This window comes from Aquarana catesbeiana, linkage group LG02, assembly GCF_042186555.1.
Source record: "Aquarana catesbeiana isolate 2022-GZ linkage group LG02, ASM4218655v1, whole genome shotgun sequence".
Lineage (NCBI taxonomy): Eukaryota > Metazoa > Chordata > Amphibia > Anura > Ranidae > Aquarana > Aquarana catesbeiana.
Window position 1 is genome coordinate 604,426,043 of NC_133325.1, and position 13,389 is coordinate 604,439,431.

Below are 13,389 nucleotides of genomic sequence, written 5' to 3' on the forward strand. Positions count from 1 at the left end.
ATAGACACTAAAGGACAATACCACATAGGGTTTGTAATGGGGAAAGCAAAACTTGCACCACTTCCTGAACACACCATACCCAGGTTGGAACTTTGTGCTGCTGTAAAAGAACTTCAAATTCCTTCTAACTTGGATGTTCTTAGAGTAGAAAGATACTTGAGTGAACAAGACTGCACGTGGATCTTTAACCCACCTCACTCTTCTCACATGGAAGGTGTTTGGGAGAGGATGATAGGCATAGCCCGCAGAATTCTTGACTCTATCTATCTACAAGTAGGAACTGTAAGGCTTACTCATGAATGTTTAGTGACATTTATGGCAGTGGTTACAGCTATCATTACCGCCAGACCTTTGACCTCTATTTCAAATGACTCTGAAGATCCAGTAGTCCTCACATCTGCCATGTTACTCACGCAAAAGACTAGTCTTGCCGGTGCTCCAGCTGGAGAGTTTTGTGAGAAGGACCTTTACAAACGTCAATGGAGACAAGTACAAACCCTGGCCAATACCTTTTGGAACCGGTGGAGGGAACAATATATATCTACTCTACAAATAAGGAGAAAGTGGCACACTGAAAAGCCTAATCTTAAGCCTGGTGATGTTGTGCTCATGAAAGATTGCCAGGCACTAAGGAATTTGTGGCCTTTAGGTTTGATCACCAAAGCACTGCCAAGCAAGGATAACCGTGTCCGTAAGGTCGAGGTCAAGATCTTTCAACAGAATGAGGTTAAAGTATTCTTGAGACCAGTGACCAAACTTATTCTGTTGCTTTCTACGGAGGACTCTGTTAGTGACATCGCTTGATGTCAGGCGCGGAGTGTTCTGTCCACCAGATGTGTATGCGCTGACTATTTGTACCTGTGTTGTTAAATTTACATGTAAAGTTTGTAATTTACTTAAGACAATCATATGTGGTGTGCAGGCTCCATCTAGCGTTCCTTTTTGGTATTGCTGCAGTTCTGTTTATTTGTTTTAATGTATGTGTAATTTAGGAAGTTGTCATGGTATCTACAGTTATTGGGATAACAAGGTTTAGCTAGCTGTCCCAGAGACAGAACATTAGGTGATACACAGAGATGAACAAATCCTCCTACATACTGTAATTTATACCTGTTTATATGCAGCCCTTTCTTCTCTACTCGTCACACACTACACAGCATAGAGCAGGGAGCTGAGTGTAATCTGTAGTGGAGGGAAAGGACACCCCCCCCTACACAGTCTCATAGAAAAACATCCACAGCTGAGGATGTCAATCATCTTCTGTGTGCTGGAGGTGGGCGAGGCCATATCCCAGGATTCTGTTGTGTCGGCATAGACTGTCAGAAGTGAGTCATGCAGATAGCAGAGGAACAAAGCAAACAGAAATCACACTAGGTTCTATGGATTGAGGCAAGTACACACTATAGAGGGATGCACTCTGTTCATTTTTCATTTCAGAGGTTTACAACCAATTTAAAGTGGAGATACCACTGTGCCAGTTTGCAAAATATAACAAAAAGGAAAGAAAATCAAAGTGCGACATTTACTAGAGAACCAAATATCTACTGCTTGTTACAGTTGTCATCATATGTACAGTACATACAACCATTAAGCTTGAATAGCTAAGTGCACATACATTAAAAACAAAAATTGTATGTAAAATAAGCTAGTGCTTGAGCAGGATGGCCTAGTGTAAACATTTTTCTTATTGATCATACCATGATAGTCCACTTTCTGTTTTCTGCTTCTTGGAAAACTAATGATTTGGGACAGTAGAAAACCTCATCATCAACTTCTTCAGGCTTTCTTGGCAAACAGTGAAGAAATATCCAGTTGGGAGCAGCTAATTTTGCAGTCTATGGAAAGAAAAGCAAGAGGAAAATATGGACAGTATAAGAAAGAAAATCATCTGCAAAATATTATCTTTGATATATTATACCACAGATTTGTTTGGACTTGATGCCTTTTAACATAGTATTATATCTTCTAGTATTGCTTTTAAGGTATTTTATGGTATGTCATTGTAGTATTTATTTTAGTGATAGTTCAATTACAGTCATGTTTATAATGTCAATAAGATTTTATAGGACCATGAAGATCCTTACTGCTCCCAAGCTCCAAAACACTGTTCTCCACTGTGGGCACGCCGGGCATGCAGCCAATATTCAAAAGGCTACAAACTGGTGACCTAAGTTCCTTCCAAAATCTTTATTTAAGCAAGACAGTGCACATCTGAATCCCCACCTAGGGACCCCACCCCTCTAATACGTTTTTTTCCCAAATGAGCTTAGTCATAGAAAAGGGGGTGGTCTAAGGGAGAGTGTTTAAATACATTTGTTGTAGGGGGGATAGGGGTGTGGGGTGATTGTAACGTCCTCTGTTTCCCTCCTCGTTGGGTGCCAAGCAAGGGTCAAATGAGAGGCCTACCCCAGGGTGGGTTCTTTTGGGCCTATGCTAGGCACTTTGGATCACATCAGTTCCTTACACATGGGATACTATTTACTTGAACAGAAGACTGAACTCTAGTAATATACAATCCCACGACCACTGTTGCATTTAGGAGGGACACACTGGAGCCTCTCCACCTATCCAGGTGTCGTTGCTACCTCACTTCCAGTAACGGTATGGGGTCCCGATGTGCACCTAGCGTGGAATTCATGCATGCACTTCCCTTAACTGTACCTCTTCCATATCTGAGCACAGGCTGAGGATCTCTGCAGTGCTAATCTGCTCCCCTTGCTATGGGAGATGGACCTGCTCACGGAGACAGTGTCGACAACTACTCCTCCTGCAAGAGGCTATCCCATCTGTCACATGTACACACTTACAACAGGCTGCTGGAGTAACCTTTATTACCTTTGGTAACTGTTTGTATATTCACACTGTATTAACCCTGGTACCACTGGCTTCATACTCCAATGTGTATAACTGACCCGAACTGTAAACTTTGTGTGTCATTTATTTGCATTACACCCCTTGGGTAACTTCAGACTAGGCAAAGTTTCAAAAGCTTTACTTAAATACCATGGCATGACAGTAACACAAAGGCAACATACTTCCATGATGGGAGTATCCAGGATTAGCATCTTTAGGGCAGACTGCAAGTCCAAGGAATCCGCCTATGCTGTATTAGGATCCTGAGGACAGATGTGCATTAACTGGCACTCCAGTCTCACGATACTCACTAGATTAGCAGGACGGATTCCAGCAGCGGTAACAGCTGCAACTATTCTCCCTCATTCTCTAGCCCCCCCAACTCTAGCTCTCTTGGTTCCAGAACCCAGTGCCTTTTATAATGCACAGAACCAGTGGGCTGGACCCAAAAAAGCATGCCAGGAAAGAACCAGCAACATAATTAACACTAACCCTCCCGAGGCAGCATAAAACTCTACCTGCCTACACGTTTACCAATTGGCTACATCTGTTTGCTTAAAGTGGAGGTCCGCCCACCCGTCACACTGCCCCCCCACCTGTCACACTACCCCCTCTTATTACACTGCCCCCCACCTGTCACACTGCCCCGTCATACTGTCCCCCGTTACACTGCCCCCCACCTGTCACACTGCCCCCATGTCACAATACTTCCCTGTCATACTTCCCCCCTCCATTTACAGTGCCCCCCATCATACTGCCCCCTCTCTGTCATAATTTCCCCTCCTCCTGTCACACTGCCCCCCTCTCGTTACGCTACCCCCTTTCACAGTGCCCCCTCATCACACTGCCCCCTCTTGTCACACTTCCCAGGTACCCTTCTCCCGTCACACTGCCCCCCTCTTGTCACAATATCTCCCCATCATACTGCTCCCCTCTTATCACACTGCCCCCATCATACTGCTCCTTCTTGTCACACTGCCCCCCTCCTTTCACAGTGCCCCCTCTTATCACACTCCCCTCTCCTGTCACACTTCCCAGGTCTCCTTCTTCTGGCACACTGCCCCCTGTCACACTGCCCCCCTCCTGTCACAAGTACCCCTTGTCATACTGCCCCCGTGTTGTCACATTCCCCCCCATCATACTGCTTCCCCTGTCACACTGCCCCCTCCTGTCACAATACCCCCCATCATACTGCTTCCCCTGTCACACTGCCCCACTGCCATACTGCCCCCAGTCATACTACCCCCTTCTTGTTACACTTCCCCCCTCCTTTCACAGTTCCCCCCTTTGGCCCCTTCCTTTTTTGAATGAACACAGTGAGTGATCGATACCACACTCACTGTGTCTATTTATAACTGAAAAATAGTAACTGTGTTTTCTATGCTTCCGTTTGTGAATGAATTGGAAGCTCTGTACAGACCTATTCCCGTCCATTCATTCTGTGCAGCTGAGGTTGCAGAGATGAAGATTGAGGGCCCCGGGCTTGGAGGAAAGGGCCCCTGCCAGGGTTGGGGGGGCTTTCATGGTTTCTTGCACTGGGATCCTGAAGGTTCTAGTTACCCAGCGGGCTGAATGAAAAAAAAACTGAAGAGCTATGGAGGAGCCCTTGTACTAACTATCCAGCCATTGGCAGGGAGTGCTGATCGGATCATTTTTCAGTCATGCCCCTTTAGAAAGAAGCTGGACATTCGGTCAGTTTCTGTCGGACCATCTGGCATATACACGGGCCGAATATCGGCTAATTTATATTGAGCCGGCCGACACCACCCCACAGAGGCTCACTCCTTGACAGTCACTAAGGGAAACAACTAATATTTGTTTTGCACAATCAACACTGCAAAGGCTAATCATTATTTAAGTTACTTTCTTCCTGGAGAGAATGCACTGTTGACCAGAATTAATTAGCAAGAAAGGAGGAAATTGTCTTGGTAAATATTCAATCCTGGTGGTGAGCAAAAAAATCCACCCCATAAACATTTGCATCAGGGCAACACAGCAAACAAATCTTAATACAATACAATCCGGTCGCTCATACATTCTCATTACAATCTACAGATGAAGATGAGCAATTTCAGCAGGACATTGACTCCAAACTAAATCATAATCTAATGCGGATCACTTATCTCTCTTCTAGTGCATGTGCCCAGATGCATTCCTGTGTTGATAGACAACTTTCACACAAGCATGTGAGAATTCCAATTATTTAAATGCCTAACAGTAAAAAAAACCCTTTTAACACCGATGACATAGCTCTTGCTGATTATATAGCTTTCTCTTTTGGTAAATTTACCTTTCCAGAGTTATAAATGATTCTGAAACTATCTATTTTTAGATATATTCTAAATGAGATAACACATTTCACTTTTTCTTTTCCTCTGGAATATACAGACATTTAAGCCATTCACACCTAATTAAAACAATCACATATAATTAGGACATTCGCACTTGTGCACTGCGGTAATTTACATGAATGACTATTATTGAAACATCTGGCAACAAACCTGCTGCATGTGTAGTGTGTTGCTATTCAATGTGGTGTGCTGCGTAGCAAAAAAAAGGTTCAGGTGTATTTTTTGTCCATTGCTGTGTGTTGGCAGCCCAATCATATTGGATGGTCTGACGCAATGCATGTTAACTAGCATTGTTAACCATATAATGTCCCAGGCCCCTTACTCACTGCCACAAGCTATTGTACATTCGGGAGGATTTACTAAAACTGGAGCACTCAGAATCTGGTGAATCTGTGAATGGTAGCCAATCAGCTTCTAATTACAGCTTGTTCATGTAGTAATATGACTGAACAGAAGTGACTCCATCTTTATATAAGTTCATATAAGTATATAATCATATATAAGTTCATATAAGATTAACTTGGGTTAATCTGCTAGTTAGTTTAAAGTTCTGTATTCTCAGACTGTGACAGACTGTAACGGTTTCTATAAAGCACACATATAAGAAAATATAGCTTACAGCAGCATCTTTGTTCTGTACCTTTCTGTCAGAGAAATAACAGAAACTTTGTTTGCCAACACCGGCATTTCCCTGTACGCCTGCATGGCAGAATGGCGAATCGGCGCATGCGGGTACGAAATTTAGCAGACCGCGTCACGGCGCAATGGCACACATAGACGTGCGAGTCAGCGGGCCGTGACACGGCGAAACGGCGTAAGCATGTACGCTTCTTAGCTGCACACGTGAGTTCCCCTGGTGGCCCTATAAAAGGCAGCCCAGCTCTCTGGCTTATTGCTGGTTTGTCATTTAAGCTCCTGTGTTCCTGTGCCTTTGTTCTGCTATTGACTCCTGCCTATTGTGACCCCGATTGCCTTGACCACCCTTGAACTTCTCCTGCACCTTGACCTCGGCTTGCTTAACGGATTCCTCTTCTGTCTGCTCCAGTGTTTGACCCCCGGCTTCTCTTTAAAGACTTCGCTACTCCCTGCTCCAGTGTTTGACCCCGGCCTGTCTTGGACTCTCCCATTTGATTGATTCCTGTGTATGATCTTGGCTTGTTTAAACGGACTTCCTTCCTACTGGCTTGCTGTGTTTGACCCTCTGGCTTCTCTACATACTTTGTTCCAGTTGTCTACTTCAGGACCAAGGTGTTGGAGCCCCAGTCTGCTTCATCTGCTGATCACCGTCCGGGTGTACCCTGCACAGACTTACTACCAGACGGAAGTTCAAAACGCAAGCTCCTACTAGTGCCTGGCGACCCGTGCCTCTCTGTGCCTGATACCCTCTGTGCCACCTCCAGGGGTATAGCGCACTCAGCTGCAAGGGGAGCCGCTCTCAGCATCTCGGCCCTGGTGAGTACCCTGACAGTACAAACCAGCCATGTCAGAGGCCGACAGAGCTTGTTCTTCCCTTGAGGCACTCTGCCAGCAGGTGAAAGCTCTTACTCAGGCTGTCCAAAGACTCCAAGATGGCTACTTCCAAATTGAGGGCCGTCTCCTGCTCCTGATGTCTGCTCCAGCTCCTTCGGATACAGCCTCAGCCAGCGGGGTGGCCTCTCCCCAAGGTCAAGTCACCCCAGCACCTTCAGTTGTAATGGCTCTCCCTGAACCCAGAGTCCCCACTCCAGAACGATTTTCTGGAAACCGGAAGAAATTTAGAGCTTTCAAAAATGTTTGTCTATTGTATCTAGCTCTTCAACCCAGGACTTTCCATTCAGAATCTGTAAAAGTGGGATTCGTTATTTCTCTATTATCTGAAGAACCACAATCTTGGGCTCATAATCTTCTTGAACAGAAGAGTTCTCTGGAAGATCTGATTCAACTCGCCACTAAGCTCGACAGACGCCTGCGGGAGCGTCGTTCTGAACGCTACCAGTCTTCCCGGCCTACCTGGATGTTACCCCGGGTTCCTCCGGTTCCTGTGCCTGTCGCGGGTCCCTCAGCTTCTGCTGACAGTGAGCCCATGCAACTGGGACTGGTCCGGTCCCCACTTACTCCTGATGAGAAATTGCGACGGCGTCAAGCCAATCTTTGCCTCTACTGCAGAGAAGCTGGCCATTTCCTACGTAACGCCCTGTGAGACCCAGTAAGTACCACTTACGGCACGCTATGAACTTTCAAGTTGCTGATTCAACCCAAACTCACCTTATCCTACCGGTCTCATTACAGGTGGCGGAAGAGGAAATTCAGCTGCTGGCTATCGTTGACTCCGGAGCATGCAGCTGTTTCCTGGATGCATCCCTTGCCCAAAGTCTGCACATCCCTCTTCAAGATAAGAAACAGCTCCTTCAGATCTACCTGGCAGATGGGTCTCTACCCAACTCAGGACCTATCACTCAAGAAACCAAGCCCATCCTTGTCTTCACAGACTCTGGTCATCAGGAATTTCTTTGCTTTAACATCATCAACTCACCCATGTTTCCCATTATCTTGGGGTTCCCGTGGCTAATGGCACACGACCCTCAGATCCTTTGGAGTAAAAAAGAAATTCTCTTCTCTTCAGCATACTGCTCCCAGCATTGTTTTGTGCCAACCTCCAATAAGACTGTCCCCTGTTTGACCATATAACCAGTGCCAGATACGCTTACACATGTCCCTGCAGCATATCACGAATTCCTGGACGTTTTTGACAAAAAGAAGGCCGATAGTGTACCACCTCATCGGCATTATGATTGCCCCATCAATCTGTTGCCCGGCTCCGAGATCCCGTTTGGCCGAATTTTCCCCTTGTCGGAGACCGAGTTGGAAGCTCTCCGCCTCTACATTGATGAAAACCTTGAAAAAGGATTCATTCGTCCTTCTTCCTCCCCAGCCGGGGCTGGTATCTTTTTCGTTGAGAAAAAGGATGGATCTCTCAGGCCATGCATAGACTATAGAGAGCTTAATAAAATCACCATCAAAAATCGATACCCACTTCCCCTCATTCCTGAACTGTTTCAGCGGTTTTGATCTGCCCAAATATTTACCAAATTGGATTTACGAGGGGCATACAATCTTGTTCGGATACGTGCTGGGGACAAATGGAAGACAGCTTTCAGGTCCAGATTCGGTCACTTTAAGTATCTGGTGATGCCTTTTGGGCTCTAACGCCCCAGCTACGTTCCAGCATCTAGTCAATGATATTTTCCGGGAATTCCTAGATAACTTTGTCATTGTCTATCTTGATGATATTTTAATTTTCTCTACCACTATAGAATTACATCGAGACCATGTCAAGAAAGTCCTCTCAGTTCTCAGAAAGCACGGCCTGTTCTTAAAGGGAGAAAATTGTGAATTTGAAAAGACTACCATCCAGTTCCTTGGCTTCATCATCACTACTGAAGGGGTAGCCATGGATCCACAAAAAGTTAAGCCATCCAGGAGTGGCCGGCCCCATCAGACAAAAAAGGAGTCCAGCGATTTATTGGCTTTGCCAATTTTTATCGCAGGTTTATTAGGGGGTTCTCCTCAATTTTCTCTCCCATCACTCAATTAACCCACCAACAAATCAAATTCCGATGGTCCCAGGAAGCTCAAGATGCCTTTGCCAAACTAAAGAATCTATTCACGTCAGCTCCCATACTTCAGCATCCGGATCCCACTCTACCTTATGTACTTGAAGTTGATGCCTCGGAAACCGCCACAGGAGCCATCTTGTCTCAGGAAAGTGGTATTAAAGCACTTCTCCATCCAGTAGCCTTTGACTCCCACAAACTAAGTCCTCCAGAGAAAAATTATAATGTTGGTGATCGGGAATTATTAGCCATAAAGACTTCCCTTGAGGAATGGAGATACTTGCTGGAGGGTGCGTCCCAGCCCATCATGATCTTCACGGACCACAAGAACCTGGAGTATCTCTGAACAGCCAAACGTCTTAGGCCCCGACAAGCCCGATGGGCATTATTCTTCTCCAGGTTCAATTTCCATATCTCCTATCGACCTGGTTCAAAAAATGGGAAGGCGGACGCACTCTCCCGTATGTTTACAGAGGCCAATGATTCAACAGAACCTGAAACCATCCTATCCTCTCACAATTTTCTTCATCTCATTCAACCTAACCTTCAATCTGCTATTGAACAGGCCTCTAGTCAATGCACGGAATCCGAGATATCCTCCTTAGAGAAAAGAGATGGTTTGCTGTGGGCCCAGGACAAGGTTTTCGTCCCCTCCTCTGTAAGGCTTAGAATTTTACAGACTTTCCATGACCACAAAATGGCAGGACATTTCGGAGTACGGAAGATTTCTGAATTAGTTCACCACTCTTTCTGGTGGCCGGGTTGGAGGCAGGACTGTAAAAAGTAAGTTCAATCCTGCATTACCTGCCAACGCAGCAAAGGGTCAAACACTAAAGCTTGGGGCCTCCTTAGACCCCTATCTATCCCTGAAAGACCTTGGAGTGAGGTTTCTTTGGACTTCATTGTTGATCTACCTCCCTCTGAAAATGTTTCCATCATTTTAGTAGTGGTTGACCGCCTCTCAAAGATGGCACACTTTCTGCCCATGATTGGTACTTCTTCTGCTTTGGCTACAGCAAATGTTTTTATTAAAGAAATAATAAGACTCCATGGTGTTCCCCACAACATCACCTCTGATAGAGGAATTCAATTTACCTCAAGATTCTGGAAAGACCTTTGTAAATCCCTGGAAATCAAAACCTCCTTTTCTTCAGCATATCATCCCCAAAGCAATGGCCAAACAGAAAGTACGAATCAGACCTTGGAGCAATATCTCCGTTGTTTCTGCTCTAGCTCTCAGGATAATTGGTCAACTCTTCTCTCCTGTGCGGAGTTCGCCTATAATAATGCCACACATTCTGCCACCAATCAGACGCCTTTTTGGGCCAACTATGGGTTCCACCCATCTTTTCTGCCAGACTCCATCCCAGAAGTCACAACCCCTGCAGTTCAAGATCGAGTAAACCTCATCCAATCTAATTTTTTACAGATCCAAAAGGCCATGAAGGAAGCTCAAGACAGCTATAAGGAATATTACAACAAAGGGAGAAGAAACAATCCGGAATTTAAGATTGGAGATAAGGTTTGGCTATCTGCTGTCAATCTTAGATTACCCTGCCCCTCACGCAAACTTGGCCCAAAATTCATTGGTCCTTTTGAAGTAAAGAGGGTAATTAATCCTGTGGCCTTCGAACTAACCTTACCCAGTACTCTTAGAATCCATCCAGTGTTCCACGCATCCCTACTAAAACCAGTAGTTCCCAATTGTTTCTCAGGAAGGGAGGAACCTCCACCTCCACCAGTGGAGGTATAGGGTGAAGAAGAATTTGAGGTGGAAGCAATTATGGACTGTAGAAGGAGGGGTAGGCAGACTCAGTATCTGGTGAAATGGAAAGGGTACCCACCGGAAGATAACTCCTGGGAACCTGCCAGTAATATACATGCACCTCGTTTGGTTCAGAATTTCCACAGGCGACACCCAAGGATATTAGCCAGGTTGGGCATCCGGAGGCTGCCCCTCGGGGGGGGGCACTGTCAGAGAAATAACAGAAACTTTGTTTGCCAATACCGGCATTTCCCTGTACGCCTGCGTGGCAGAATGGCGAATCGGCGCATGTGGGTACGCGATTTAGCGGACCGCGTCACGGCGCAATGGCACACATAGACGTGCGAGTCAGTGGGCCGCGACACGGCGAAACGGCGTAAGCACGTACGCATCTTAGCCGCACACGTGAGTTCCCCTGGCGGCCCTATAAAAGGCAGCCCAGCTCTCTGGCTTATTGCTGGGTTGTCATTTCACCTACTGTGTTCCTGTGCCTTTGTTCTGCTATTGACTCCTGCCGATTGCCTTGGCCACCCTTGAACTTCTCCTGCACCTTGACCTCGGCTTGCTTAACGGATTCCTCTTCTGTCTGACTCCCAGCTTCTCTTTAAAGACTTTGCTACTGCCTGCTCCAGTGTTTGACCCCGGCCTGTCTTGGACTCTCCCATTTGATTGATTCCTGTGTATGACCTTGGCTTGTTTAAATGGACTTCCTTCCTACTGGCTTGCTGTGTTTGACCCTCTGGCTTCTCTACATACTTTGTTCCAGTTGTCTACTTCAGGACCAAGGTGTTGGAGCCCCAGTCTGCTTCCTCTGCTGATCAACGTCCGGGTGTACCCTGCACAGACTTACTACCAGACGGAAGTTCAACACGCAAGCTCCTACTAGTGCCTGGCGACCCGTGCCTCTCTGTGCCCGATACCCTCTGTGCCACCTCCTGGGGTATAGCGCACTCAGCTGCAAGGGGAGCCGCTCTCAGCATCTCGGCCCCGGTGAGTACCCTGACACTTTCTATATAAAACGAATGTGGTGTAGAGCTGTCTGGAACATTTTCCTGTGTAAAGGGGAACACCAAATGAGTATGAGTCATGGAAGCAGATGGCATGCTTACTATAGTTGCTATGTCAGCCATGTTTAAGGAGTTGGGCATTTGAGTATAATTGATATGTATTGATATGTGCATGATATGAAATGTACACCCCTGTATTAAATCACTCCCATGTTCCATGCAATTATTGGTTGATAATACCATATATAAGTTGTATACCCGCCCAGAATTAAATCAGATAGCTTTGAACATAGACTTTGACTCATCTCTTCTTGTGTTCACAAAGAAGCTATCTCCTCAGTACTGAGAGGGTCTTGTGAGTGTGGTAATTGCTTTTATTATACCTAGCTGGTCTTGTCAGGGATACAGAAATACCGTTTGATTCCACTTCAGTTCAATCAATTGAGCCTTGACAATAAAACCTAGAAGCTGATTGGTTTCTATGCAGAGATGCACCAGATTTTGCATTCTCCCCATTGGCAAGTATCATTTAGCTTGTTCTCATATATTTATAAAGCTCAAATACTACTCTGTAAATTAAACAACTTCACCAGCTTTACTAAATGGTTCCATCCTTACAGATTTATTCCAAAGCCCCCTACAGAAGTAATGGCTTTCAAGCCCTGATGGCTGCCATGGACACAGCATCCCAGATAAACAGTTGGCAATTACAAATACATGATCAGTCAGGGGGTGATTCAACCTTACAGCAGAGTAGTTGTGTTGTTAAGCTGGTCACAGGAGACAAAAGTGGGCTGAACAACAGAAAAACACTTGATTTCCCCATTCACACTAACAGAATGGATGGACAATTTTCCTGCTGCTGGCTGTTATATTCAGATGTCCAGGGCCTTTAGTTGTCAGAATATCCCAACAGTGACTGCGGTTAACTGGCTGTAGTAATAGTTCAGCTGACTTTTTTCCGCCCGGCTCCTTTAGTTTCTCAATCAATGTTTGTAGAGCCGGGTGGTGTCCACAGGGTCAATTCTAAATGAATTCTAAATTAAGAATTAATTCTTCATTTTGAATAAGGAAGTTGTTTATCCTGCAACCCTTTTCCTCTGTTATGTATAGCAAGCAGTAAAGCAGTATATAGCTTTATCTGACTGCTAAGGTTAAAAGTGGTTAAACGGTGTTCTACTGACGAGGTCGTTTACTTTTTTTCCCAAATACCAATATCATTCATCATGTACCTTCATTGTGATCTGATAACCTTTGAAATCTAGCAGACGTTTCTTCTTTTCCTCTTCTTGGCCCATGCTCACCCACGTGTCTGTAACCAACACATTGGCTCCGTTGGCAGCTTCCAAGGGATCATTTGTCATGAGAAGCTTGGTGCCACACTAGAAGACAAAAAGTTCAGCCAGCTTTCTTTTAATTGGTGCACTTTAACATTATGTTACACAACCCTTTGGGACATTAACGGTAAAAGCCTTGGTGTATGCAACCCTATATATTTAAAGTACATAGGTGAACTATCAACAGAAACCGTTTAGTGAAATTACTGTTCAGCAGAGAGCTGGTCTTTTTAATTAGGTGTATGGAGCAAAATTACAATTTTTTGCACAATTCCTTTAAATAACATGCTTGTGAAATGGCTTAAACCTGCATTTGAAGTAGTGCACCTGTAGGATGTACTCAGCAAAAGCGACATTAAAAAAACAAAACTATTGCTACTAAATGACAGTTCCAATCTCCATCCTGAAAAGCAAATGTAATCAAAGCAGTAAGGAATCCTGGATGATATCATTGACCACATACTGTATGGTCAGGACCATGTG

At 45.2% G+C, this 13,389-nt stretch overlaps 1 protein-coding gene across 1 annotated transcript in view; it reads right to left on the reverse strand.

The window, feature by feature from the left end:
- The window catches only part of OTC (ornithine transcarbamylase), a 122,076-nt gene that overhangs the window by 14,461 nt on the left and 94,226 nt on the right, over window positions 1-13,389 (reverse strand). The window contains exons 8-9 of the mRNA XM_073616340.1: window positions 12,802-12,951; window positions 1,698-1,835 (exon numbers count right to left, since the gene is read on the reverse strand). Coding sequence (XP_073472441.1) covers window positions 1,698-1,835; window positions 12,802-12,951 — 288 coding nt within the window. The remainder of the gene's footprint in view (window positions 1-1,697; window positions 1,836-12,801; window positions 12,952-13,389) is intronic.